The sequence below is a fragment of the Saimiri boliviensis genome, chromosome 11 (genome assembly GCF_048565385.1).
Source record: "Saimiri boliviensis isolate mSaiBol1 chromosome 11, mSaiBol1.pri, whole genome shotgun sequence".
NCBI classification, from domain to species: Eukaryota; Metazoa; Chordata; class Mammalia; order Primates; family Cebidae; genus Saimiri; species Saimiri boliviensis.
Window position 1 is genome coordinate 41,376,914 of NC_133459.1, and position 25,372 is coordinate 41,402,285.

A 25,372-nucleotide genomic window follows, 5' to 3' on the forward strand; every position below is an offset into this window, starting at 1 on the left:
AACTGTGGTGAAAGTGGGCATCCTTTTCATGTTCTAGATCTTCAAGGAAAGGCTTTCAGTTTTCCAAATTCAGTGTGATACAAGCTGTAGGTCTGTCATATATGGCTTTTATTATATTGAGGTATGTTTCTTCTATCCCCAGTTTATTGAGAGTTTTTATCATGAAGGGATGTTAAATTTTATCAAATGCTTTTCCAGCATCTGAATTAAGCTAGTAAACTGAATTCATATGGTTTTTGTCCTGTTGATATGATGTATCACATCATTAGTCCTTCTGTTGATATAATGTATCATACTGATTAATTTGTGTATGTTGAACCACCCTTGCATCCCAGGGATAAATCCCACTCGGTCATGATGATCTTTTCAATGCATGGTTGAATTCAGTTTGCTAACTTTTTCATTTGTTTTGAGACAGGGTCTCACCCTGTCACCCAGACTGGAGTGCAGTGATGTGATCTTGGCTCACTGCAACCTCCACCTCCCAGGCCCAAGCAATCCTCCCACCTCAGCCTTCTGAGTAGCTGAGACCACAGATATGCACCATAATGCCGGAATAATTTTTTATTTTTTGTGAAGATGGAGTCTTGCTGTGTTATCCAAGCTGGTCTCAAACTCCTGAGGTTAAGCTATCCTCCTGCCTCAGCCTTCCAAAGTGCTGGGATTACAGACATGAGCCCACCACATGCAGCTAGTTTACTACTATTTTGTTGAGGATTTTTATATCAATATTAATCCGTGATATTGGCCTCAGTTTTTTTGTATGTATCTTTGTCTGGTTGTGGTATTAGGATAATACTGGCCTGGTAGAATGAGTTTGGAAGTTATTTCCTTCTCCTTTATTTTTCAAAATAGTTTGAGTAGGATTGGTATTATTTCTTTAAATGTTTGATAGAACTCAGCAGTGAAGCCACTGGGTCTTGGCCTTTTCTTTACTAGGAGACTTTTTTTATGGCTTTGATCTCATTATTTGTTATTGGTCTGTTCAGGTTTCAGATTTCTTCATGGTTCAATCTTTGGCATGCTGTATGTATTTCGTAGTTTGTTCATTTCTTCTAGATTTTCCAATTTACTGGCACATAGTTGCTCATAATAGCCATTAATGATTCTTTGAATTTCTGTGGTATTGTAATATCTCATTTTTGTCTCTGATTTTATTTATTTGGATCTTCTCCTTTTCTTAGCACTGCTAAAAGTTTGTTGATTTTGTTTAACTTTTCAAAAAGCCAACTTTCTGTTTCATTGATTTATTTTTGTGTTGTTTTCTTTATTTCAATTTCATTTATTTCTGCTCTGATCTTTATGTATTCTTTTCTTCTACTAATTTGGGATTTGGTTTGCTCTTGTTTCCCTAGTTCTTTAAGGTGCATCATTAGATTGTTTATTTGCAGTTTTTCTTTTTTTGATGTAGGCACTTAGACAGCTCTCTTGCTACTGCTTTGGCTGTATTCCATAGGTTTTGGTATGTTGTGTTTCCATTATAATTTGCTTCAAGAAATTTTTCAATTTATTTCTTAATTTTTTCCTTGGGCCACTGGTCATTCAGGAGCATGTTGTTTAATTTCCATGTGTTTGTACAGTTTCCAAAATTCCTCTTGTTATTTATTTCTAGTTTTAATCCATTGTGGTCAGAGAAGATGCTTGATATTATTTCAGTTTTTTGAGTATTTTCATACTTGTTTTGTGACCTGATGGTTTATCTTTGAGAATGATACAAGTACTGGGGAAAAGAAGGTATATTCTGCAGCCATTGGATGAAATGTTCTGTATCTATTAGGTCCATTTGGTCTATAATGTGATTGTTTAAAGTCATTTCCTTTCTGACTAGCTGCCTCACTCATTATTTTCTGTTCTTGAAATTTGTGATACAAAGAATAATGCATAGCTGGCCAGGCATGTTGACTTACCCCTGTAGTTCCAGCACGTTGGGAGGCAGAGGGAGGCAGATCACTTGAGGCCAGGAGTTCAAGACCAGCCTGGCCAACATGGTAAAACCACATCTCTACTAAAAATACGAAAATTAGCCAGGCGTGGTCGCAAACACTCTAATCCCAGCTACTCAGGAGACTAAAGCACCAGAATTACTTGAACCTGGGAGGCAGGAGGCAAAGGTTGCAGTGAGCTGAGATCATGCACTGCACTTCAGCCTGAGCAACAGAACAAGAATGTTTGGGGAGTGGAGGGGAAAGAATAATGTATAGCCAATCAATGTATAGCCTGTGTTATTTATTTATTTATTCAAGATAGAGTCTCACTCTGTTGCCCATGCTAGAGTACAGAACAGTGGCTTGGTCTTGGCTCACTGCACCCTCCACCTCTCAGGTTCAAGCAATTCTCCTGCCTCAGCCCCCGAGTAGCTTCTCCGTAATTTTAAAGAACAATATTCTTTTTGTTTGTATCACAGTCATACTCCAAGAGGTTTGCCTAGTGGTAGTATGGATGCTTTAATCTATTTTCTTGTTTACTCTGTATAGCTGTTATAGTAGCTTGAAATAGTAACTTAAATTTTTGTTTGTTTGGTTTTTTAAACAGCTTTATTGAGATATAATTCAAATATTATACAATGCACTCATTTAAAGTATATAGTTTTAATGGCTTTTGTCCATTTTTTTATTGTTACCACAGTCAACATTAGAACATTTTACCATTCTAAAAGAAACCTCATACTCTTTTGCTATCACCCTATCCCCAATTCCCTTCCCACCACCAGACCTAGGCAACCACTAATCTACTTTCTTTCACTCTAAATTTGCCTGTTACTAACATTTCATATAAATGGAATCATAGAATATTTGATCTGTTGTGCCTGGCTTGTTATAGTTAGAATAATGCTTTCAAGGTTCATGTTGTAGCATGTGTCAGTACTTTCTTTCTTTTTATGATGGAATGATAGCACATTGTATGGATATGCCCTATTTGGTTTGTTTGCTTGTTTGTTTGTTTGTTTTTTGAGATGGAGTCTCACTCTGTTGCCCAGGCTGGAGAGCAGTGGCGCAATCTCAGCTCACTGCAACCTCCACCTCCTGGGTTTAAGCAATTTTCCTGCCTCAGCCTCCCAAGAGGCTGGGATTACAGGCACCTGCCACCATGCCCAGGTAATTTTTGTACTTTTAGTAGAGACAGGATTTTGTTATGTTGGCCAGGCTGGTCTTGAACTCCTGACCTCAGGTGATCTGCCCACCTCAGCCTCCCAAAGTGCTGGGATTATAGGCATGAGCCACCACACCTGGCTAGACATACCCTATTTGTTTATCCACTCATCTGTCGATGGCAATACAGGTTGTTTAAATCTTTTGGCTGTTATGAATAATGCTGCTATGAACATTTGTGTATAAGTTTTTGTGTGAACATATGTTTTCCCAGTTATATTGAGTATGTATACCTAGGGAGTAGAATTGCTGGGTCAAATGGCAACTCTATGTTTAACCATTTGAGGAACTACCAGGCTGTTTTCCAAAGAGACAATACTATTTTACATTCCTGCCTGCATTTTACATTCCTTACCATCCTTGTCAGCACTTGTTATTATCCATCATTTTATTCTAGCCATCCTAGTGTGTGCGAAGCCGTATCTCATTGTGCTTTTGATCTTCATTTCCTTAATGACTAGTAATGTTAAGCATCTTTTCATGTGCTTATTGGCCAAAACTTAGATGTATATAAGGATCAGAGCCTTGAACAGTGACCTATATGGAATTGGTTTTTAGAAGTCCAGATTCACTGGGCGGCTCATGTCTGTAATCCCAGCACTTTGGGAGGCTGAGGCAGGAGGATAACTTGAGGCAAAGAGTTCAAGACCAGTCTGGGCAACATGTGAGACACTGTCTCTACAAAAAATAAATAATAAATTAGCCAGGTGTGGTGGTGTGCACTACTTGGGATGCTGAGGTGGAAGGATTGCTTGAGCTCAGGAGGTTGAGGATGTAGTGAGCCATGATTGTACCACCACAGCCTGGGTGACACAATGAGACCCTGTCTCAACAAAAAGAAGAAGAAGAAGAGGTCCAAAATCAATGGAAGGACTGAGAACAGGCCTAGTCATGGGGAATATTAGATAAGATTGAAGTGGGCCGGGCGTGGTGGCTCACGCCCATAATCCCAGCACTTTGGGAGGCTGACACAGGTGGATCGCAAAGTCAAGAGACTGAGACCATCCTGATCAACACAGTGAAACTCCATCTCTACTAAAAATACAAAAATTAGCTGGGCATGGTGGCGCACGCCTGTAGTCCCAGCTACTCGGGAGGCTGAGGCAGGAGAATTGCGTGAACCCAGGAGACGGAGGTTGCGGTGAGCCGAGATCGCGCCATTGTACTCCAGCCTGGGTAACAAGAGCAAAACTCCATCTCAAAAAAAAAAAAAAAAAAAAAAAGGATTGAAGTGAGTATATCTTTGTCCAAGATACAGCCAAGAATGAGGAAATTTTAAGTTAATGACTGAATTAGTGAAGCAGGAGTCAAAATTTAGATATCAGGGATCAAAAATCAAGGAGTTTCCTACATTCCTGATATAATTTTAGCTGTTAAAGTTATACCACAACCATCAGTACAAGACCAAGGTAGGCCTGACACAGTGGCTCATGCCGATAATTCCAGCACTTTGGGAGTCTGAGGCAGGTGAATCATCTGAGGTCAGGAGTTCGGGACCTGCCTGGCCAACATGGTGAAACCCCATCTCTACTGAAAATACAAAAAGTGGCCGGGTGCGATGGCTCACATCTGTAATTCCAGCACTTTGGGAGACGAGGTGGGTGGATCACCAGAGGTCAGGACCAGCCTGGCCAATGTGGTGAAACTCCGTCTCTACTAAAAATACAAAAATCAGCCAGGCGTGGTGGCATATACCTCTAATCACAGCTACTTGAGAGGCTGAGGCAGGAGAATTGCTTGAACTTGGGAGGCAGAGGTTGCAGTGAGCTGAGATGGCACCACTGCACTCCGGCCTGGGTGACAGAGCAAGACTCCATCTCAAAAAAAGAAAAAAAATACAAAAATTAGCCAGGTGTGTGGCAGGCACCTGTAGTCCCAGCTACTTGGGAGGCAGAGGTGGGAAAATTGCTTGAACCCGGAGGGCAGAGGATGCAGTGAGCCGAGATTGTGCCACTGCACTCTAGCTGGGTGACAGAGTGAGACTTTGTCTCAAAAAAAAAAAAAAAAAAGACCAAGGTAAGCTAGATACTTGAGTCCATGGCAGTAATTAAAGCTGCTGATATGTAGGGAGTTATCCTTGGCCCACTCCCTGACATGGAAGGCAAGAAGATGTGAGGCAGGCTAAGTTTCCACATCTAGTGCCAGGCCCCTGACTTAAGGAAGAAGAAGAAACCCAAGAAAGGTCCATATTGAGGAGGCAAAATAAAATTTAACCATGTTCAGATGTGTCTAAACTGAAATTTACTTTTATAGAAACTATAATGAGAAACATCACCAACACAAAATCAAGCTTCAAAAAGTCAAGTATCGTTTAACTAATGAAGTAGAACTACGAGATAAGAGAATTAACCAATTTGAAGATGAAATTGGAATCCTGCAACATGAAATAGAAAAGGTGAGGAAAAGTAAAAGGTGAAGAGCTCACTGGTGATTCCCATGGTCACCCATTTGGAGAAAGCCCTTTCATTTAAAAAATTGTTTGTGGCCCCTTCATAGTACTTGTTTTCATTTCTTTTCTTTGAACCATCTTTCAATGAGTAATTCTTTAAGCCCTGACCAAGAGCATGTAAGACTCCTAGTGCTGCTAAACTGAATCGAGTACTGAAAATATTCTGTACTGCCACTTTATGATCAATGTCTTGCCTTCAAATGGAAATGCCTTTCCTTAAACACCCCCGAGCACAGACTTCCAAACCACTCTCAGTAACTCATTTCTGCTTTGTAGAGCCCTCATTCAGTGTTAGTTTTAAATGGCAATGAAAAAGATGATCCTTACTCCTTTATCAATCCTTGCCTTCAAGCTTTTTTCTAAATATCCATGGTTTCTTTATGCTTGTCTTATTGCCCTTGTGACATAGTAGTGTATGAATAAGAAGAAAATGGGACAGATGAATAGAATCAAATGCAGAATGGTTGTGGGATTATTAAACTACATAAATTCAAGATGGAGAGTAACCGACTAGGCCAGTAAGGTTTTCCCTTCTTTTTTTTTTTTTTTGAGACGGAGTTTCGCTCTTGTTCCCCAGGCTGGAGCGCAATGGCGTGATCTCGGCTTACTGCAACCTCCGCCTCCTGGGTTCAGGCAATTTTCCTGCCTCAGCCTCCTGAGTAGCTGGGATTACAGGCACGCACCACCATGCCCAGCTAACATTTTGTATTTTTAGTAGAGACGGGGTTTCACCATGTTGACCAGGATGGTCTCGATCTCTTGACCTCGTGATCCACCCGCCTCGGCCTCCCAAAGTGCTGGAATTACAGGCTTGAGCCACCGCGCCCGGCTGGTTTTCCCTTCTTGGGATCTCTAGCCCTTTCAGAATTTTGAGAACTCTATCATCACTCCTAAAAATATTCATTTCTACACTCAACAAATTTTTATACCACCACTATGTGCCAAGGATACCATAAACATTTATGTAATCTCAGTGATTCTATCAACTATCCTGGACTCCAGGTCAAGAATTCCTGACTATACACAGCAAAGCATTTTTAGAGTATAATAGGTATGTCACAAATATTACATTCTTAGTTTTAAAAAATTGGCTGGGTGCAGTGGCTCACACCTTAATTGCAGCACTTTGAGAGGCCAAGGCAGGAGGATTGCTTGAGGCCAGGAGTTCAAGGTTACAGTGAGCTATAATCATGCTTGTAAATAGCCACTGTACTCCAGCCTGGGCAACATAGAGAGGCTCTGTCTCTAACAAAAATATAAAATAAAAAAATCCTCTTGATACTCTAAACTATAGTGAGAGAAGAAAAATAAGTTGGATTTTTGTAGTATCCTTTTTTTTGCATTAATTTGTCTAACATTTAGAGACTGATATCTAGCTTAGAACCAGAAAAAGACTATGGAAAGTATATAAGAAAAAGTAGCAATCCATTTTAGTAGCACCCATGGGCAAAAAAAAAAAAAAAGAAGAAGAAGAAGAGGAGGCCGGATGCAGTGATTCATGCCTGTAATCTCAGCATTTTGGGAGGCCAAGGTGGGCAGATCACCTGAGGTCAGGAGTTCGAGACCAGTCTGGCCAACATGGTAAAACCTGATCTCTACTAAAAAATACAATTAAAAAAAAAAAAATTAGCCAGGCTTGGTGGCAGGTGCCTGTAATCCCAGCTACTGGGGAGGCTGAGGCAGGAGAACAGCTTGAACCCAAGAGGTGGAGGTTGCAGCGAGCCGAGATAGTGCCATTGCACTCCAGCCTGGGCAACAAGAGCAAAATTCCATCTCAAAAAAAAAGAAGAAGAAAGAAAGGGAAAAAAAGTTGCAATCCTAGTTCATGGGTCCAACAGATATATCTTCAGCCTATTTCTTTACTACTAGTTCTTTCTCATACTTTGGCATTTTACTTCTAGGCTGGAAAAACAGTCTTTCAGCAGGCGTGCTAGCTTTCTTCCTGACTATACTGGGTTGAATAGTGTTCCCCCAAATTCATGTCCTAGAACCTTAGAATGTGACCTTATATAGAAATAGGGTCTTTGCAGATATAAGTAGTTAAGATGACATTATCCTGAATTAGGATGAATCATAAATCTAAGATGATTGCTATCCTCATAGGAAGAGGGAAAAACATACAGACAGACATAGACAGGGGAAGAATGCTTCATGGTGATGAAGTCACAGACTGGAATGATACAGCTACAAGCCGAGAAATAGCAAGGGTTGCTGGCAACCACTAGAAGCTGGGAGAAAGGCATGCAGCACAGTCTCTCTTGTAGCCCTCATAAGTAATTAACCCTGACAACAATGTGATTTCAGATTTAGCACTCAAAACTATGAGAAAATAGGTAGAAAACTAATGCATTTACCCAAAGAACCACGGGTCTTCATAAAATATGCCGGAGATCCCAAATAAGCAGAGGCTGAGAGAATAATTGGACTTTTTGCTCACTACCATTGAAGGATACTGGGGGCTTTGGCCTTAGATAGGCTTGGATTCAAATTCTAGCCCTGCCTGTGACCTTGGACAAGTCTCTGGATATCACTTTCCTCATCTGTAAAATGAAGGAAATAATCCCCACCTTACGTGCACAAGGATTTTGTGAGTATTAAAACATAAAATTTCTTTTTTTTTTTTTTTTTTTGAGACGGAGTTTTGCTCTTGTTTCCCAGGCTGGAGTGCAATGGCGCGATCTCGGCTCACCGCAACCTCCGCCTCCTGGGTTCAGGCAATTCTCCTGCCTCAGCCTCCTGAATAGCTGGGATTACAGGCACGCGCCACCATGCCCAGCTAATTTTTTGTATTTTTAGTAGAGACGGGGTTTCACGATGTTGACCAGGTTGGTCTCGATCTCTTGACCTCATGATCCACCCGCCTCGGCCTCCCAAAGTGCTGGGATTACAGGCTTGAGCCACCGCGCCCGGCCTAAAACATAAAATTTCTAAAGTGATACCTGGCGCATGTAAATTTTTCACAGATGTTATTTTCCTTTTTTTGGTATGTAATTTCTTAGAAGGGCCTGAGAAGCATGTTAATTGGTGGATTGATAGTTCACATGAGAAATTGTTAACAGAATTAGAACTACTTAGCCCAGAGAAGACTGATGTGAGAGCTCTTAATGCCAAAGCAGAACAAACCTAGAGATTCTTATTTTATGTATTTTAGGGCCCAAGGACCAGAGCACTGAGAATACAAATGCCAGGTTTACTTTCTGAGTCTTCAAAAAGTAATGCCACTTCTTTTGGCTTCATTACTTCAGCTTTTTCTTTATATAAAGAGCCAGTTGAGCCTTCTGTTGTGACCACTATAACTAGACTTTCCCATTTTATCCTACTATCATAACATGTGTCTGGAATTTTTGCTTGTTTTAAAAAATACAGTATTTCCCAAGGACAAGGTGTCAGTTGCTTTCCTCATGCAGTGCACTTTTTAATCCAGTTATATCTGTCTAGGGTTTATCTGTGGGATGATTGCTTCTATTTCTCAATCCTTACCAACACATTATTAATTAAATGTCTTTAAATTATAGCAGGTGAGACTACCATCAGATATTGCAGGGTCTTGGAGAAGGACTCTAAAGTCTGGAATCGTTTTTTTCAGAATATAATCTGATCTACATCCTATAGATATTTAATAATAGATGGCCAGCCAGGCACGGTGGCTTATGCCTGTAATCCTAGCACTTTGGGGGGCTGAGGCAGGTGGATCACCCAAGGTCTGGAGTTTGAGACCAGCCTGGCCAACAGGGCGAAACTCCATCTCTACTAAAATTACAAAATGAAGCTGGGCATGGTGGCAGGCACCTATAATCTCAGCTATTCAGGAGGCTGAGGCAGGAGAATTGTTTGAACCCAGGGGTCAGAGGTTGCAGTGAGCCAAGACTGTGCCACTGCACTCCAGCCTGGGTGAACGAGTGAAACTCTGTCTAAAATAATAATAATAATAGATGGCCAGTCTTTTCCCAATGACCTACATTAGTATCTTATTTAAAAGAAACATGTAGGCTGGGCACAGTGTCTCATGCCTGTAATCCCAGTGCTTTGGGAGGCTGAAGCAGGAGTATATTTTGAGGCCAGGAGTTCAAGACCAGCCTGAGCAACAGAGCAAGACTCTGTTTCTACTATTTTATTTTATTTTTTATCTTAAAGAAACTTTTTTGAGACAGAGTCTCATTCTGTCACCCAGGCTAGAGTGTAGTGGTGGAATCCTAGCTCACTGCAGTCTTGAACTCTACCCTTGGCTTTTTATGTGTGTGTGTGTGAAGATGGAGTCTCACCATGTTAACCAGGCTAGTCTCAAACTCCTAAGCTCAAGCAGTCCTCCCTCTTTGGCCTTCCAGAGTACTGAGATTTACAGGTGTGAGCCATGGCACTTGGCCTCTGATCCTACAAAAAATTTAAAAATTAGCCAGGTGTGGTAGTTCATGCATGTAGTCCTAGCTACTCAGGAGGCTGAGGCACATGATCACTTGAGCCCAGGAGTATGAGGTTACAGTGAGCCATGACTGTACCACTGTGCTCCAGTCTGGATGACAGAGCTAGATTCTATCTGTTAAAAAAAAAAAAAAAAAAAAAAAAAAAAAAGCAAAACAACAGCCGGGTGCAGTGGCTCATGCCTGTAATCCCAACACTTTGGGAGGCTGAGGTGGTCAGATCACTTGTGATCAGGAGTTTGAGACCAGCCTGGCCAACATGGCAAAACCCTGTCTCTACTAAAAGTATAAAAATTAGCCAGTTGTTGTGGCGGGCACCTGAATTCCAGCTGCTCGGGAGGCTGAGGCAGGAGAATGGCTTGAACCCAGGAGGCAGAGACTGTAGTGAGCTGAGATTGTGCCACTGCACTCCAGCCTAGGTGACAGAGCGAGACTCTGTCTCAAAAAAAAAAAAAAGAAAAAGAGAGAGAGAAACATGTAAAGTTGACTTTCTCCAGTCTGCCAGAGATTGTTCCTCACTACTGTCAGGTGAGGAGCAAACACAAAAGTGTAGGCACTTGCCTGTTAACATTGACAGGTCATTAGTGAGTGGAACTGGCAATTCTACACCTTTGAGCTCTAAACCCCTCACCAAAGGCAATATTTATTAATATCTACTGACTCTTTATATATAAGAATATTAGTGGTTTTTCACAAAATGCACTCCTTTATCATTTTAGCTGTACCTTCAGTAGCTATTGCTTTGGGAGTAAATCATTGGTAGAAAATAAAATATGGTATCAGGCTAGAAATCATTTCAGCATTATCACTGCAGAATAGTCTCACTGGCTGGGCGCAGTGGCTCACGCCTGTAATCCCAGCACTTTGGAAGGCTGAGGCAGGCGGATCACTTGAGGTTGGGAGTTCAAGACCAGCCTGGCCAACGTAGTGAAACCCTGTCTCCATTAAAAATACAAAAATTAGCTGGGTGTGGTGGTGGATGCCTGTAATCCCAGCTACTCAGGAAGCTGAGGCTGAACCCGGAAGCAGATGTTGCAGTGAGCTTAGATTCCGCCACTGCACTCCAGCCTGGGTGACAAAGCAAGACTCCATGTCAAAAAACAAAAACAAACAAAAAGCATAATCTCACTACTTTCAGGGTCATGAAAAAGAAAAAAAAATACCTGACGTAAAATAACCTCTTGAAAATTGAAAAACTAGCTACAATGAATGACAATGTTAGCAAACAGGTAGAAACAGACTAGGGGACAGGAGAAAAAAAAGTAAATAAAGGAAAATATCTTCTAGATTTAGAAACAGGCTGATGCTCTTAAATTTATCATTGTTTCTCTTGCTGTAGTAATTAGGAGACTTTCTAATCCCTAGCAGAAGGCAATACAGGACCAGATCACTGCCCAAAATGATACCCTGATTTTAGAAAAAAGGAAACTTCTGGAGCAAGTCATAGAGCAAGAACGTTTGATCCACAGTAACAAATGGACGATATCTTCAATCCAGAGCAGGTAGGTGCCATCCTGCCTGGGAGCCAATAAACTCCACAAGAGGATGTTTCTCCCCCAACAAAGAGATGTTTCTACAGACTGTCTTTTGAGTTTGTAGCCTACTCTATAACTCGCTCTCTGCTGTCTGCTGTTTTCAGCAGGTCATACAAATGGGAGAAATTGTTAAATTATAGAGAAAAATATCATGGACGAGGCTGGTTGGCTATTTAGGTAGGCTGTTTCATAATGTCGTTGCCTCATTGAGAACTTGGCTGTGTGCCTTCTGGCCTGTCATTTTGTGTGTGTTGGCCTACATTTTTATTCTTTGATACCTGTGGAATCAAGGTAGAACAAGAGAGAATCTCACAGAAGTAACTTAAATTCATGAAATCCACAGATACCAGTGGGTTAATTTTTAATGAGAAATATTATAAGCAAGCCGAGCGCGGTGGCTCAAGCCTGTAATCCCAGCACTTTGGGAGGCTCAGGCCGGTGGATCACGAGGTCAACAGATCGAGACCATCCTGGTCAACTTGGTGAAACCCCATCTCTACTAAAAATACAAAAAATTAGCTGGGCATGATGGCTCGTGCCTGTAATCCCAGCTACTCAGGAGGCTGAGGCAGGAGAATTGCCTGAACCCAGGAGGCGGAGGCTGCGGTGAGCCGAGATCACGCCATTGCACTCCAGCCTGGGTAACAAGAGCGAAACTCCATCTTGAAAAAAAAAAAAAAATGAAATACTATAAGCAGAAAATAAGCCATATATCAGCCAGCCTGAGCATTCTCTTTTTCATAGGAGACTTTAATTATAATCAAAGAGAATGGGTTGATTTTAACAGATAATGTCACCAGTAATAACTGGAATGATTAAGATTTGTCTGAGCAATTACTATATGCTAGGTAGTGTTCTAAGCTCTTTCATTCATTTAATCCTGACACCAATCCCAGGAGAGAGGCACTGTTAGCCTTATTTTATGGATAGGAAGCCAAGGTCTAGAGAGGTGAGGGAACTCACCCAGCCCAGTCAGTGACAGAGCAGCATGTGGACCTCAGCAGCCTGGCCTAGACCATAGCACCATAGCCTGGGGAGAGTCTGCCAAGCAGACTGGAATGTCGTTGTCCACTGCTTTGGGCACACTCCTCTGGGCAGGCTTGGAGAATCTCTGAGGATCTTTTACTCTCTCTGTCTCCCCTTTTAGATGTCCCATATAAATCATTGCTCTTCTCAAACTGTCATAGCTTCTGACAGTCAGCACCCAACACAATTAACTCATTACCTTTGCATTAATGTTAATAATCTATCTTGCCCTACTGATGACACAATCATCTGGATTGGACTTGAATGTTTTCCTTAGAGTAAGTTTCTTCCAAGGAATATTTCCTCATTTTATGGCTAAGGAAACTGAGGCTCAAATTTGTCACAACAATGTATATTTCATCAGGTTGCTAGCATATTAAATTAGCTAATACATAAAAAGTTTTAAGGGCTTATGGTGTGGGTAAGTTATATTGCATAAGGACATGGCAAGGACTTGAAACATGGTTGCTGCTTCTGCTGCTGCTGCTATTTCTACTTCACAGGAAATCAGAATCAGATCAGTATGAGAAGGGAACCAGATACAAGCTATGTAGCTACAATATTTGAAGGGATACAGAGTCTCTCTTGTTTCATTCCCACCCCTAAATGGGATCATATCCTCCCTTACATTTTTCAAGGGCTAGAATTATGCCTTTAATACTCTTGTACCTGTATTTAATAACTATGTACAGCCCAAAAGCTTATTAACTTTTACTTGGTGTATTAGTCAGGGTTCTCTTAGAGGGACAGAACCAATAGGAGATATATATATATATGTATATATGTGTGTGTGTGTATCTATAAACTTAATAAACTCCCCTATATAGATATATAAGTAAAGAGGAGTATATTTACAAAGGAGAGTTTATTAAGTACTAACTTACACAATCACAAGGTCCACAATAGGCTGTCTGCAAGCTGAGGAGCAAGGAGAGCCAGTCTGAGTCCCAAAACTGAAGAACTTGGAGTCCTATGTTCAAGGGCAGGAAGCATCCAGCATGGGAGAAAGATGTAAACTGGGTTGAGACTAGGCCTGTCCCTCTTTTCCACATTTTTCTGCCTGCTTTACATTCACTGGAAGCTGATTAGATTGTGCCCACCAAATTAAGGGTGGGTCTGCCTTCCCCAGACCACTGACTCAAGTGTTAATCTCTTTTGGCAATATCCACACAGACACACCCAGGATAATACTTTGTATCCCTCAATCCAATCAGGTTGACACTCAATATTATCCATCACACTTGGACTTGGAATATGGTGGGAATTATTCTGGCAAACTTGCTTCTAAAATCTGGACAGTGGTCTAAGATCTAGGAATTTGGGGTTTTTAGTAATGATATGAAAATTTCTAATCATGCCATTGATTTATGCCATTTTTAGGGTACTTTACATAGATAAAGAAAATAAGCAATTACATGAAAATAGTCTTCGTCTCACACAGCAAATTGGCTTCTTAGAGCGAATTATAAGGAGCATTCATATTCGCAGAGGAGAGGTAAGATGTGTGCTTCCTATTGGGCCTTTAATGTGAAGTTCAGGTTGCTATGGCTGCTGTGCTGTCTTTCCCCTTTGTCTTTATATAGCTGTAGCCCTACTCTTGGCCTCATGGTAGGCTGTGGCAAAGAGGCTTTGGCTGCACACCAGGATAGCAGACCCTGAGACTGCTCTTGATCAGCTTTGCTCTTCACTGGGCCAGATTTTAGTAAATTATCTCCTCCTATGTGGTCTCCAAGCAATTTGTATATATGCCTCACAACTTTTTCCGTAATACACTGTATTGTCACTGCCCTCGTTCTTCTCTGTCTCATTAACTCAGCAGCAAGATCCTGGAGGGCAAGGATTTTATCTCGTATAGCACTGCATCTATGGACAGGTACTCCATAAATACTTGAGAATGAATAAATATTCAGTGTTTTGACATGTGTGCCTCATTCTCAACAGCCCTGTTTGCCATGTATGATTCTAGCCCCATCTGAAAGTTAAGCAAATCTGAGGCTCAGTGAAGTAAAGCAAAGTTTGCTATGGCAAAGAGTCAAGCCTAAAGAGGGCATCTGAGTGAAAGAAAAGCAATTATGTTCCAAAAGTCCAAGCAAACAAGTGGCCAAATGCAGAGAGATGCAGAAAATAGTACAGGTTCAGACCAGATCCATCGTCTGCCTGGTAAGCAAGTCAGCAATAGGGACTTCAGTGAACAGAATCGTATTCTGAAACCAAGATGGAGGCTGATTACTTTCCTCTCTGGTTTATATCACCTAGTAGATGCTTCTTCCCAAGACACTTAACAGTAGATCCTGTTTGTTGATCACTGTTGCTGTAAGACCTACATCTTATTTGGTCTCTGAGAGGTGATTATTTCCAAGCTATGTGAGGGTTTTTTTGTGTTTTGTTTTTTGCCAATTTCGTCAAAGTAGAACTGCCAAATTTTGTGGCTTGATATCCAGTAATTTATGTTTTTCCTTGAGCTACAATTGTTTTCAATTGTCTAGTCATTCATTCTTTTACTTATTCATTCAACAAATACTTATCAATTCCAGGAAATGGCCTAGGTCCTAGGAATACAAAGATAGTCGCAGTTTTCAGAAGCCTTTGGTCTAGTAGAGAAGGACAGACACTTTGTAAATAAATATTATAGTGTTACAAGTGCTGAGTTATAACTTAATTGAGTATGTTCTGGCACCAATATCTTTGAAATCCATATTTTTACCCTTGAATCAAGGTAAGAAAGGTCACATGGGTCAGAGCTATAGCACATGAAACTCAATATTCCATATGTATCAAAGGTACCAACTTCTAACATCTTGATACCTATTAGAATAAGTAATCGGCCGGGCATGGTGGCTCACGCCTGTAATCCCAGCACTTTGGGAGACCGAGGCGGGTGGATCACGAGGTCAAGAGATCGAGACCATCCTGGTCAACATGGTGAAACCCCGTCTCTACTAAAAATACAAAAAATTAGCTGGGCGTGATGGCGCGTGCCTGTAATCCCAGCTACTCAGGAAGCTGAGGCAGGAGAATTGCCTGAACCCAGGAAGCGGAGGTTGCGGTGAGCCGAGATCGCGCCATTGCACTCCAGCCTGGGTAACAAGAGCAAAACTCCATCTCAAAAAAAAAAAAAAAAAAAAAAAAAAAAAAAAAAAACAGAATAAGTAACCAAAATTGTTTTTATACTTAGAATCTTAAGGAGTTTCCTGTTCCAAAATGGTGGCGTAGAGGCAAGCTGGCTTCTCTCCCCCCAACAAAAAGAGAGAAAGAAATATACAGCACTGAGGTTGTCACCAGCAATAATACAGAGCTCCAGCATGAGGATGAGTCCATTCCTGAGGTCATAGAGAAGTGGAAACATTCTGAGCAGATGGTAGGAGACTAGAACTTCCACGTCTGTAATACCCTTCCCCCCATTCTTCCAGGCACCCACTGTTTGGAAAATCTCTCTCAACTTATGGTTTCTACACTGAAACAAGTAAAATTGAGGTAGTCAAACAGATTCCCCACCTTCTTGGATTCTCTAGCCAGAAACCTGTCCTTGCCTTAACCCATGGGTATAGTATCACAACTTCCTGAAGGCAGAAATATCCCTGAAACAGAGGAGGTGGGACTCTGCTCTGTAACTCAGCCAAAGGAGACATAAGAGTGGCTGTAGGAAGTATGTCCCCCAGGTCTCCTGGGCATGAACCGCTAGACAGCCTTCCCAGGATAATCCCTTTGGGACCTCCCCTATTTGGGACAGGCAGTGCTCTGACCATTTACTAGAGCCAAGTTGAACCTGGGCTTAAGGTGCCACCTAGAGCCCAAAAGGAGGCAGTGATCTAGCATTAAAGATTTGGCCGGGTACAGTGGTTCATGCCTGTAATCCCAACACTTTGGGAGGCTGAGGCAGGTGGATCACCTGAGGTCCGGAGTTTGAGACCAGCCTGGCCAACACAATGAAACCCTGTCTCTATTAAAAATACAAAAAAATTAGCTGGGCATGGTGATGTGTGCCTGTAATTCCAGTTACTCAGGAGGCTGAGGCAGGAGAATCACTTGAACCTGGGAGGCAGAGGTTACAGTGAGCTGAGATTGAGCCACTGCACTCCAGCCTGGGTGACAGAGCGAGACTCCATGTCAAAAAAATAAAAATAAATAAATACAGGGCACGGTGGCTCACGTCTGTAATCCCAGCACTTTGGGAGGCTGAGGTGTGTGACTCAAAAGGTCAGGAGTTCAAGACCAGCCTGGCCAATATGATGAAACACCATCTCTATTAAAAATACAAAAATTAGCTGGGCATGGTGGCGCATGCCTGTAGTCCCAGCTACTCGGGAGATTGAGGCAGAAGAATTGCTTGAACTGAGGAGGTGGAGGTTGCAGTGAGCCAAGATCATGCCACTGTGCTCCATCCTGGGTGACAGGGCAAGACTCCATCTCTAATAAATAAATAAATAAATTTTAAAAGTCACCAAGTAGCTGAATGGATAAAGAAACAAGACCCAACTATATGCTGCCCTGAAGAAATCCATCTCACCTATAAAGACACATAGAGACTGAAAATAAAGGAGTGGAAAAGATATTCCATGCAACTGGAAACAAAAGAAGAGGGGGAATATAGCTATATTTATATCAGATAAAATAGACTACAAGTCAAAGACCAAAAACGAGGGTAACCTATATAAAGATAAAAGGATTGGCTGGGTGCAGTGGCTCATGCCTGTAATCACTGTACTTTGGGAGGCCGAGGCAGGTGGATCACCTGAGGTCAGGAGTTCAAGACCAGCCTGACCAACATGGAGAAACCCTGTCTCTACTAAAAATACAAAATTAGCCAGGTGTGGTGGTGCATGCCTGTAGTCCAAGCTACTTGGGAGGCTGAGGCAGGAGAATTGCTTGAACACAGGAGGCGGAGGTTGCAGTGAGCCAAGATCATGCCATTGCACTCCAGCCTGGGCAACAAGAGTGAAACTCCATCTAAATAACAAACAAAACAAAACAAAACAAAAAAGATAAAAGGGTCAATTCAGCAAGAGAATATAACAATTATAAATATCTATGCATCCAGGCCGGGCGCGGTGGCTCAAGCCTGTAATCCCAGCACTTTGGGAGGCTGAGGCAGGTGGATCACGAGGTCAAGAGATCGAGACCATCCTGATCAACATGGTGAAACCCCGTCTCTACTAAAGTGCAAAAAATTAGCTGGGCATGGTGGCGCGTGCCTGTAATCCCAGCTACTCCGGAGGCTGAGACAGGAGAATTGCCTGAACCCAGGAGGCGGAGGTTGCGGTGAGCCGAGATCGTGCCATTGCACTCCAGCCTGGGTAACAAGAGTGAAACGTCTCAAAAATAAATAAATAAATAAATAAATAAATAAATAAATAAGCATCCAACACCAGAGCTCCCAAATATATAAGGCTAACATTAATAGACCTAAAGTGAGAGATAGACTGTAATACAATAATAAGGGGGACTTTAACATCCAACTCTCCACAATGGGCAGATCATCCTAACAGAAAATCAACAAATAGTGGAGTTAAACTACACACTAGACCTAGTAGAGTTAACTGACACTTATGGAACATACCCACTGTTGAAGAATACACATTCTTTTCATCAGCACACAGAACATTTTTCAGAATAGACCGTATCTTAGACCACAAACAAGTCTGTACAAATTCAAAAAATAGGAATCGTATCAAGTATCTTCTTTGAACACAATGAAATGAAACTAGAAATCAGTAACAGGAAAAACCTTGGAAACTACACAAGCACATGGAAATGAAACAACATATTCTCAAATGACCAATGGGTTAATTAAGAAATTAAGATTGAAAGTTTAAAATATATTGAAACAAATGGAAATGGGAATACAAAATCTATGGGACACAATAAAAGCAATATAAAGAGGAAGTTTATAATAATAAACACCTATATATAAAAAAAAGTAGTCTTTAAATAAACGACCTAAAGATGGACCTCAAGAAACTAGAAAAGAACAAACCAAACCCAAAATTGATACAAGGAAAGAAATAAAAAAGATCAGAGCAGAAATAAATGAAATTGAGATTAAAAGAACAATACAGGCCAGGTGCAGTGGCTTATGCCTTTAATCCCAGCACTTCGGGAGGCTGAGGCAGATGGATCACGAGGTCAGGGGTTTGAGACCAGCCTAGCCAATATGGTGAAACCCCATCTCTACTAAAAATACAAAAATTAGCCAAGTGTGGTGGCACATGCCTGTAGTGCCAACTACTCAGGAGGCTGAGGCAGAGTAATTGCATGAACCGGGGAGGCATAGGTTGCAGTGAGCCTGGGTGACAGAGTAAGACTCCATCTCAAAAAAAAACAAAAGAACAGTACAGAACATCAATGAAACAAAAAGTTGGGGTTTTTAAAAAAATAAAACAAAATCAACAAATCTTTAGCTGGACTAAGAAAAAAAGGGAGAAGATCCAAATAAGTAAGTAAGAAATGAATATGTCCACAGTAGGATGATGGGAAAAAAAATGAAAAGATAAAGGAGACGTAACAGCTGAGATCTTAGAAATACAAAGAATCTTATTCAAGTTTTTGTGCTGAATTTGAAAGATTAAAAAAAAATACAAAGAATCATTAGAGACTATTATGAATAACCATATGCCAACAAATAGGAAAACCTAGAAGAAATGGATAAATATCTAGAAACATACAACCTACCAAGAATGAACCATGGAGAAATAGAAAACCTCAACAAACAAATAATGAATCATGAGATCAAAGCCAAAATAACACATCTCCCATCAAAGAAAAGCCCAGAACCTTCTGGATTCACTCCTGAAGTCCACCAAGTATTTAAAGAATGAATACCAGTCTGACTCAAATTATTCCAAAAAAATAAAGAGAACGGAATACTAAAAAACTAATTAAATGAGGCCACCATTACCCTGATGCCAAAACCAAGTAAGACTTTAAAAAGATCATTCACCATGATCAAGTAAGATTTGTCGCAGGAATACAAGTTTGTTTCAACATATGCAAATCAATAAACATGATAGTCTGTCTGCCAGCGCCGCCCGGATGGCCTCCCAAAACCGCAACCCAGCTGCCACTAGCGTCGCTGCCGCCTGTAAAGGAGCCCAGCAGAGCGGGGACGCCGCGCGGGGCCCCGTGGGCAAAAGGCTACAGCGGGAGCTGATGACCCTAATGATGTCTGGCGATAAAGGGATTTCTGCCTTCCCTGAATCAGACAACCTTTTCAAATGGGTAGGGACCATCCATGGAGCAGCTGGAACAGTGTATGAAGACCTGATGTTTAAGCTCTCCCTAGAGTTCCCCAGTGGCTACCCTTACAATGCGCCCACAGTGAAGTTCCTCACACCCTGCTACCACCCCAATGTGAACACCCAGGGTAACATATGCCTGGACATCCTGAAGGACAAGTGGTCTGCCCTGTATGACGTCAGGACCATTCTGCTCTCCATCCAGAGCCTGCTAGGAGAACCCAACATCGATAGTCCCTTGAACACACAGGCTGCTGAGCTTTGGAAGAACCCCACAGCTTTTAAGAAGTACCTGCAAGAAACCTACTCAAAGCAGGTCACCAGCCAGGAGCCCTGACCTAGGCTGCCCAGCCTGTCCTTCTGTCATCTTTTTTATTTTTCCTTAGATGGTCTGTCCTTTTTGTGATTTCTGTATAGGACTCTGTATCTTGAGCTGTGGTATTATTTTTGTTTTGTTTTGTCTTTTAAATTAAGCCTCGGTTGAGCCCTTGTGGTGTATATTAAATAAATGCATTTTGGTCAAAAATAAATAAAAAATAAACATGATACACCACATTAATAGAATGAAAGACAAAAACCATATGATCATCTTATTAGATACAGAAAAAGCATTTGACAAAATTCAAATCTTTTCATGATAAAAACTCTCAAAAGATTAGGTTTAGAAGGAATATACCGCGATACAATAAAGGCAATATATGACAAGCCCACAGCTAACATTATACTCAATGGTGAAAGTTGAAGGCTTTTTCTAGGAGCAAGGCAAGGATGTCCACTCTCATCACTTCTATTTCATATATACTGGAAATCTTTGCCAGAGCAATTAGGAAAGAAAAAGAAATAAAAACCATCCAAATAGGAAAGGAAAAAGCGAAATTGTGTCTGTTTGTTGACAACATGATCTTAATATATAGAAATCCCTAAAAACTGTTCAAACTAAGAAGCAAGTACAGTAAAGTTGCAGGATACAAAATCAACACACCAAAATCAGTAGTGTTTCTATACACCAACAACACATTATCCAAAAAAAGAATCAAGAAAATAATACCATTTACAATAACTACCAAAGAAATAAACTAGTTAGGAATAAATTTAACCAACGAGGTGAAAGATATGTATACTTAAAACTATCAAGCTTTGATGAAATAAATTAAATACAAGAAATGAAAAGATATTAGTGTTCGTGAATTGAAAGAATTAATATTGCTAAAGTGTCCACACTACCCAAAGCAATCTATAGGTTCAGTGCCATACCTATCAAAATTCCAATGTCATTTTTCATAGAAATAGAAAAAACAATCCTAAAATTCATCTGGAACTACAAAAACCCCCAAATAGCCAAGATAATATTCAGCAGAAAGAACAAAGCTGGAGGCCTCATACTACCTGATTTCAAACTATATTACAGATTGGGCATGGTGGCTCATACTTATAATCCCAGCAATTTGGGAGGCTGAGGAGGGCAGACTTCTTGAACCCAGGAGTTTGAGACCAGCTTGTGCCCAGGAGTTCGAGACCAACATGGCAAAACCCCATCTCTGCAAAAAAGTAAAAAATTAGGCCAGGCACAGTGGCTCATACTTGTAATCCCAGCACTTTGGGAGGCCAAGACAGGTGGATCACCTGAGGTCAGGAGTTTGAGACCAGCTTAAGCCTAAACAACATGGTGAAACCCCATCTCTACTAAAAATACAAACATTAGCTGGGTGTGGTAGTGGACCCCTGTAATCCCAGCTACTCAGAAGGCTGAGGCAGGAGAATCGCTTGAGCACGTGAGGCAGAGGTTTCAGTGAGCTGAGATTGCACCATTGCACTGCAGCCTGGGCAACAAGAGTGAAAGTCCAACTCAAAAAATAAAAATAAAAAATTAGCTGGGCATAGTAATCTCAGGTACTTGGGAGGCTGAGGCAGGAGGATTGCTTGAGCCCAGGTGGTAGAGGTTACAGTGAGCCATGACTGTGCCACTGCACTCCAGCCTAGGTTAACAGAGCAAGACCCTCTCTAAAAAAAAAAAATTATATATATATATATATATATATATATATATATATATATATTCTGTTTTATATATATATTCTGTTTATATATATATACTGTTTTATATATTCTGTTACATATATATAAAATAACTATAATAATTATATATATATATATTTTCTGTTTTATATATGAACTACAATGATTATAACAACATGGTACTGGCATAAAAATAGACACATTGACCAAATGGAACAGCATAGAGAGCCTAAAACAAACCCACATATTTACAGTCAATTGATTTTTCTTTTTCTGTTGCCCAGGCTGCAGTGCAGTGGTGCAATTATAGCTCACTTCAGCCTTGACTTCCTGGGCTCAAGCAATCCTCCCACCTCAGCCTTCCAAGTAGCTGGAACGCCAAGTAGTTGGTGCACGCCATCACAGCCAGCTAATTTTTAAATTTTTTTGTAGCAATGGGGTCTTGTCTGTTGCCCAGGCTGGTCTCAAACTCCTGGGCTTAGGCAATGTTTCTTCCTTGGCCTCCCAAAATTCTGGGATTCTAGGTGTCATACACCACACCTGGCCTACAGTCAATTGATTTTTTGACAAAGAATGAGAATGACATTAAGAAAATAAGAGTCTCTTCAACAAAACAGTGTGGAGAAAACTGGATATCCACATGCAGAAGAATGAAAGTGGACCCTTACCTAACACCACATTTAAAAAAATCGAATCCAAATGGAGTAAAGACTTAAAGACAAGATCTGATACTGAGATGTTTAATTGGCATTAGATAATTTTTTTTTTTTTTAAAAAGACAAGATCTGAAGTTGTAAAACTACTAGAAGCACACTACATAAGGAAAAAACTACATGGTGTTGATCTGGGCAATTGTTTTTTCAGTTTGACACCAAAAGCTCACAGAACAAAAACAAAAATATACAAATGGGATGGGATTACAAACTAAAAAGCTTCTACACAGCAAAAGAAACAATTAACAGAGTGAAGAGGCTCTGTGGATTGGGAGAAAATATCTATAAGCTACACATCTGATAAGGGATTAATATCCAAAATATATAAGGATCTCAACTCAATGGCAAGAAAACAACCCAATTAAGAAGTGGGCAAAGGACCTGAATAAACATTTTTCAAAAGAAGACATATAAATGGACAACAGATATATAGAGAAAAAAAAAAAGCTCAACATCATTATGGAATAATTATGCACATTAAAACCACAATGAGGTATCATTTCACACCTGTCAGAATGACTATTATCAAAAAAGATGAAAGATAAGGGCCAGGCATGGTAGCATACACCTGTAATCCCAGCAATTTGGGAGGCTGAAGTGGCAAGAACACTTGAGGTCAGGAGTTCCAGACCAGCCTGAGCAACACAGCGAGACCCTGTATCTACAACAAAACAAAACAAAACAAAACAAAACAAAACAAAACAAAACAAAACAAAACAAAACAAAACACACCTGTTTTAATTAGTTGGGTGTGGTGGTGTGCACCTGTGGCTGTAGCTTCTCAGGAGGCTGAGGTGGGAGGATTCCTTAAGTCAGGGAGGTCAGGGCTGCAGTAAGCTATGTTCATGCCACTGCAATCTGGCCTGGGTGACAGAGCAAGACCCTATCTCAACAAACAAACCAAAAATGCGAAAGATAATGTGTTGGCAATGATGTGGAGAAAAGGGAAATCTTGAACACTGTTGGTTGGGTATAAATTAGAACAGCAATTATGGAAAACTGTGTGGAATTTCCCCAACAAAGTGAAAACAGAATTACCATATGATCCAGCAATCTTACTTCTGGGTATATATCCAAAGGATTTGAAGTTAGTATGTGATATACACTATGGTGTGGGAAAATGTGGTGTATACATACACAATAGAATACTATTCAGCCTTAAAAAGGAGGGAAATTCTGTCATTTGCAACAACATTGGTGAACCTGGTGGACATTATGCTAAGTGAAAAAAGCCTGGCACAGGAAAACAAATACCACATCTTCTCACTTAAATGTGGAATCTAAAACAATTGAAGCATGTAAGCATAGAGCAAAATGCTGGTTACCAGAGGCTGAGGGGTGGGGAAGAAATGGGGAGATGTTGGCCAAAGGTGCAATGTTTCAGTTGGACAGGAGGAATAAGTATTTGAGGTGATGGATATGTTAATTACCTAAATTCAATCATTCCACATTATATATCATAGCATCACTTTGTACCCCATAAATACATGTACTTGTAATTTGTCAATATTCAATAGTATAAATAAAAATTTTTAAAAACTTTCTGACCATTACAATATCCAAGAAAAATAAAAATATATGTCCTACCAGAAACTTGTACATATTCATAGAAGCATTATTCATAATAACTAAAAAGCTAAAACAACCCACTCTCCATCACTTGATGAACTGATAAGCAAAATCTGTTTTATCCAGACATTGGAATATTATTCAGCCATAAAAGACATGAAGTATTGGTACAACATAATGAACCTTGAAAACATGCTAATATTTTTTAAAATTATTTTTATTTTTATTTTAGACAGAGTCTTGCTCTGTCACCCAGGCTGGAGCGCAGTGGCACAATTTCAGCTCACTGCAACCTCCATCTCCCAGGTTCAAGCAATTCTCCTACTTCAGCCTCCCAAGTAGCTGGGATTACAGGCAGGCACCACTACGCCCGGCTAATTTTTTTGTATTTTTAGTAGAGACAGGATTTCACCATATTGGCCAGGCTGGTCTCGAACTCTTGACCCTGTGATCAACCCACCTCAGCCTCCCAAAGTGCTGGGATTACAGGCGTGAGCCACCACACCTGGCCAGATGCTAATATTTTAAAGAAGGCAAACATTAAAGGACACATATTGTATGATTCCATTTATATGAAACATCCAGAATAAAAATCCATAAAGACAGAAAATATATTAGTGATTGCCTAGGACTTGAGGAGGAATAAATGGGGAGTGGACTGTCCTAGGTATGGGCTTTTTTGGGGAGTGATGAAAATGTTCTGGAATTATCTAGTGGTGATGGTTGCATAACTGTGTGAATACATTAGAAAGTACCGAATTGAACCTGTTAAAAGGGAAAATTTTATAATATGTGAGTTACTTCTCAACAAAGCTGTTATTTTAAAATTTTTCTGCAATATCTCCAAAAAATATATATAACGAAAGAAGCAAGGTGAAGATAATATGTATAGTATCAGGTATATAAAACTAGATAGACATAGATAGTTTATAGATAGAGAGATACAGATAGATTATATATAGAGAGAGGTGGGACGGCAACCAACTTTTCATTCTATGCCCTTTTATGTTATTCATTTTGTTTGTACTATGTGCAGGCATTATATCTATCATATACATATATTTTCTAGGATCATACTAATGGTTTATCATTATAACTTTTCACATTCATCCTTTCTTTCCTGTTAGGAGACAACAATTAGTGACATCTTTGAATCTAAAGTAATGAATGAAGTATTGCCTTTATCAAACTCCAGGTTAGTAAAGTCAAGACAGTCGTCTGAGATGAAGTCCCAGCCATGCCTGAGAGTCGTGGCTGCCTAACTA

The 25,372-nt window shown here is 40.5% G+C and overlaps 1 protein-coding gene and 1 pseudogene across 17 annotated transcripts in view; both read left to right on the forward strand.

Annotated features, from left to right (window-relative positions):
- The window catches only part of CCDC30 (coiled-coil domain containing 30), a 167,648-nt gene that overhangs the window by 137,561 nt on the left and 4,715 nt on the right, over positions 1-25,372 (forward strand). For 14 of the 17 annotated variants that reach the window (XM_074380644.1, XM_074380648.1, XM_074380645.1 and 11 more), the window contains 5 exons: positions 5,403-5,544; positions 11,382-11,518; positions 13,958-14,072; positions 15,753-15,935; positions 25,235-25,302. In XM_074380644.1, coding sequence (XP_074236745.1) covers positions 5,403-5,544; positions 11,382-11,518; positions 13,958-14,072; positions 15,753-15,935; positions 25,235-25,302 — 645 coding nt within the window. The remainder of the gene's footprint in view (positions 1-5,402; positions 5,545-11,381; positions 11,519-13,957; positions 14,073-15,752; positions 15,936-25,234; positions 25,303-25,372) is intronic. The other 3 variants (XM_074380643.1, XM_074380650.1, XM_074380651.1) reach the window with 3 other exon arrangements.
- LOC101054315 (ubiquitin-conjugating enzyme E2 C pseudogene) lies at positions 15,945-21,801 on the forward strand (annotated as a pseudogene).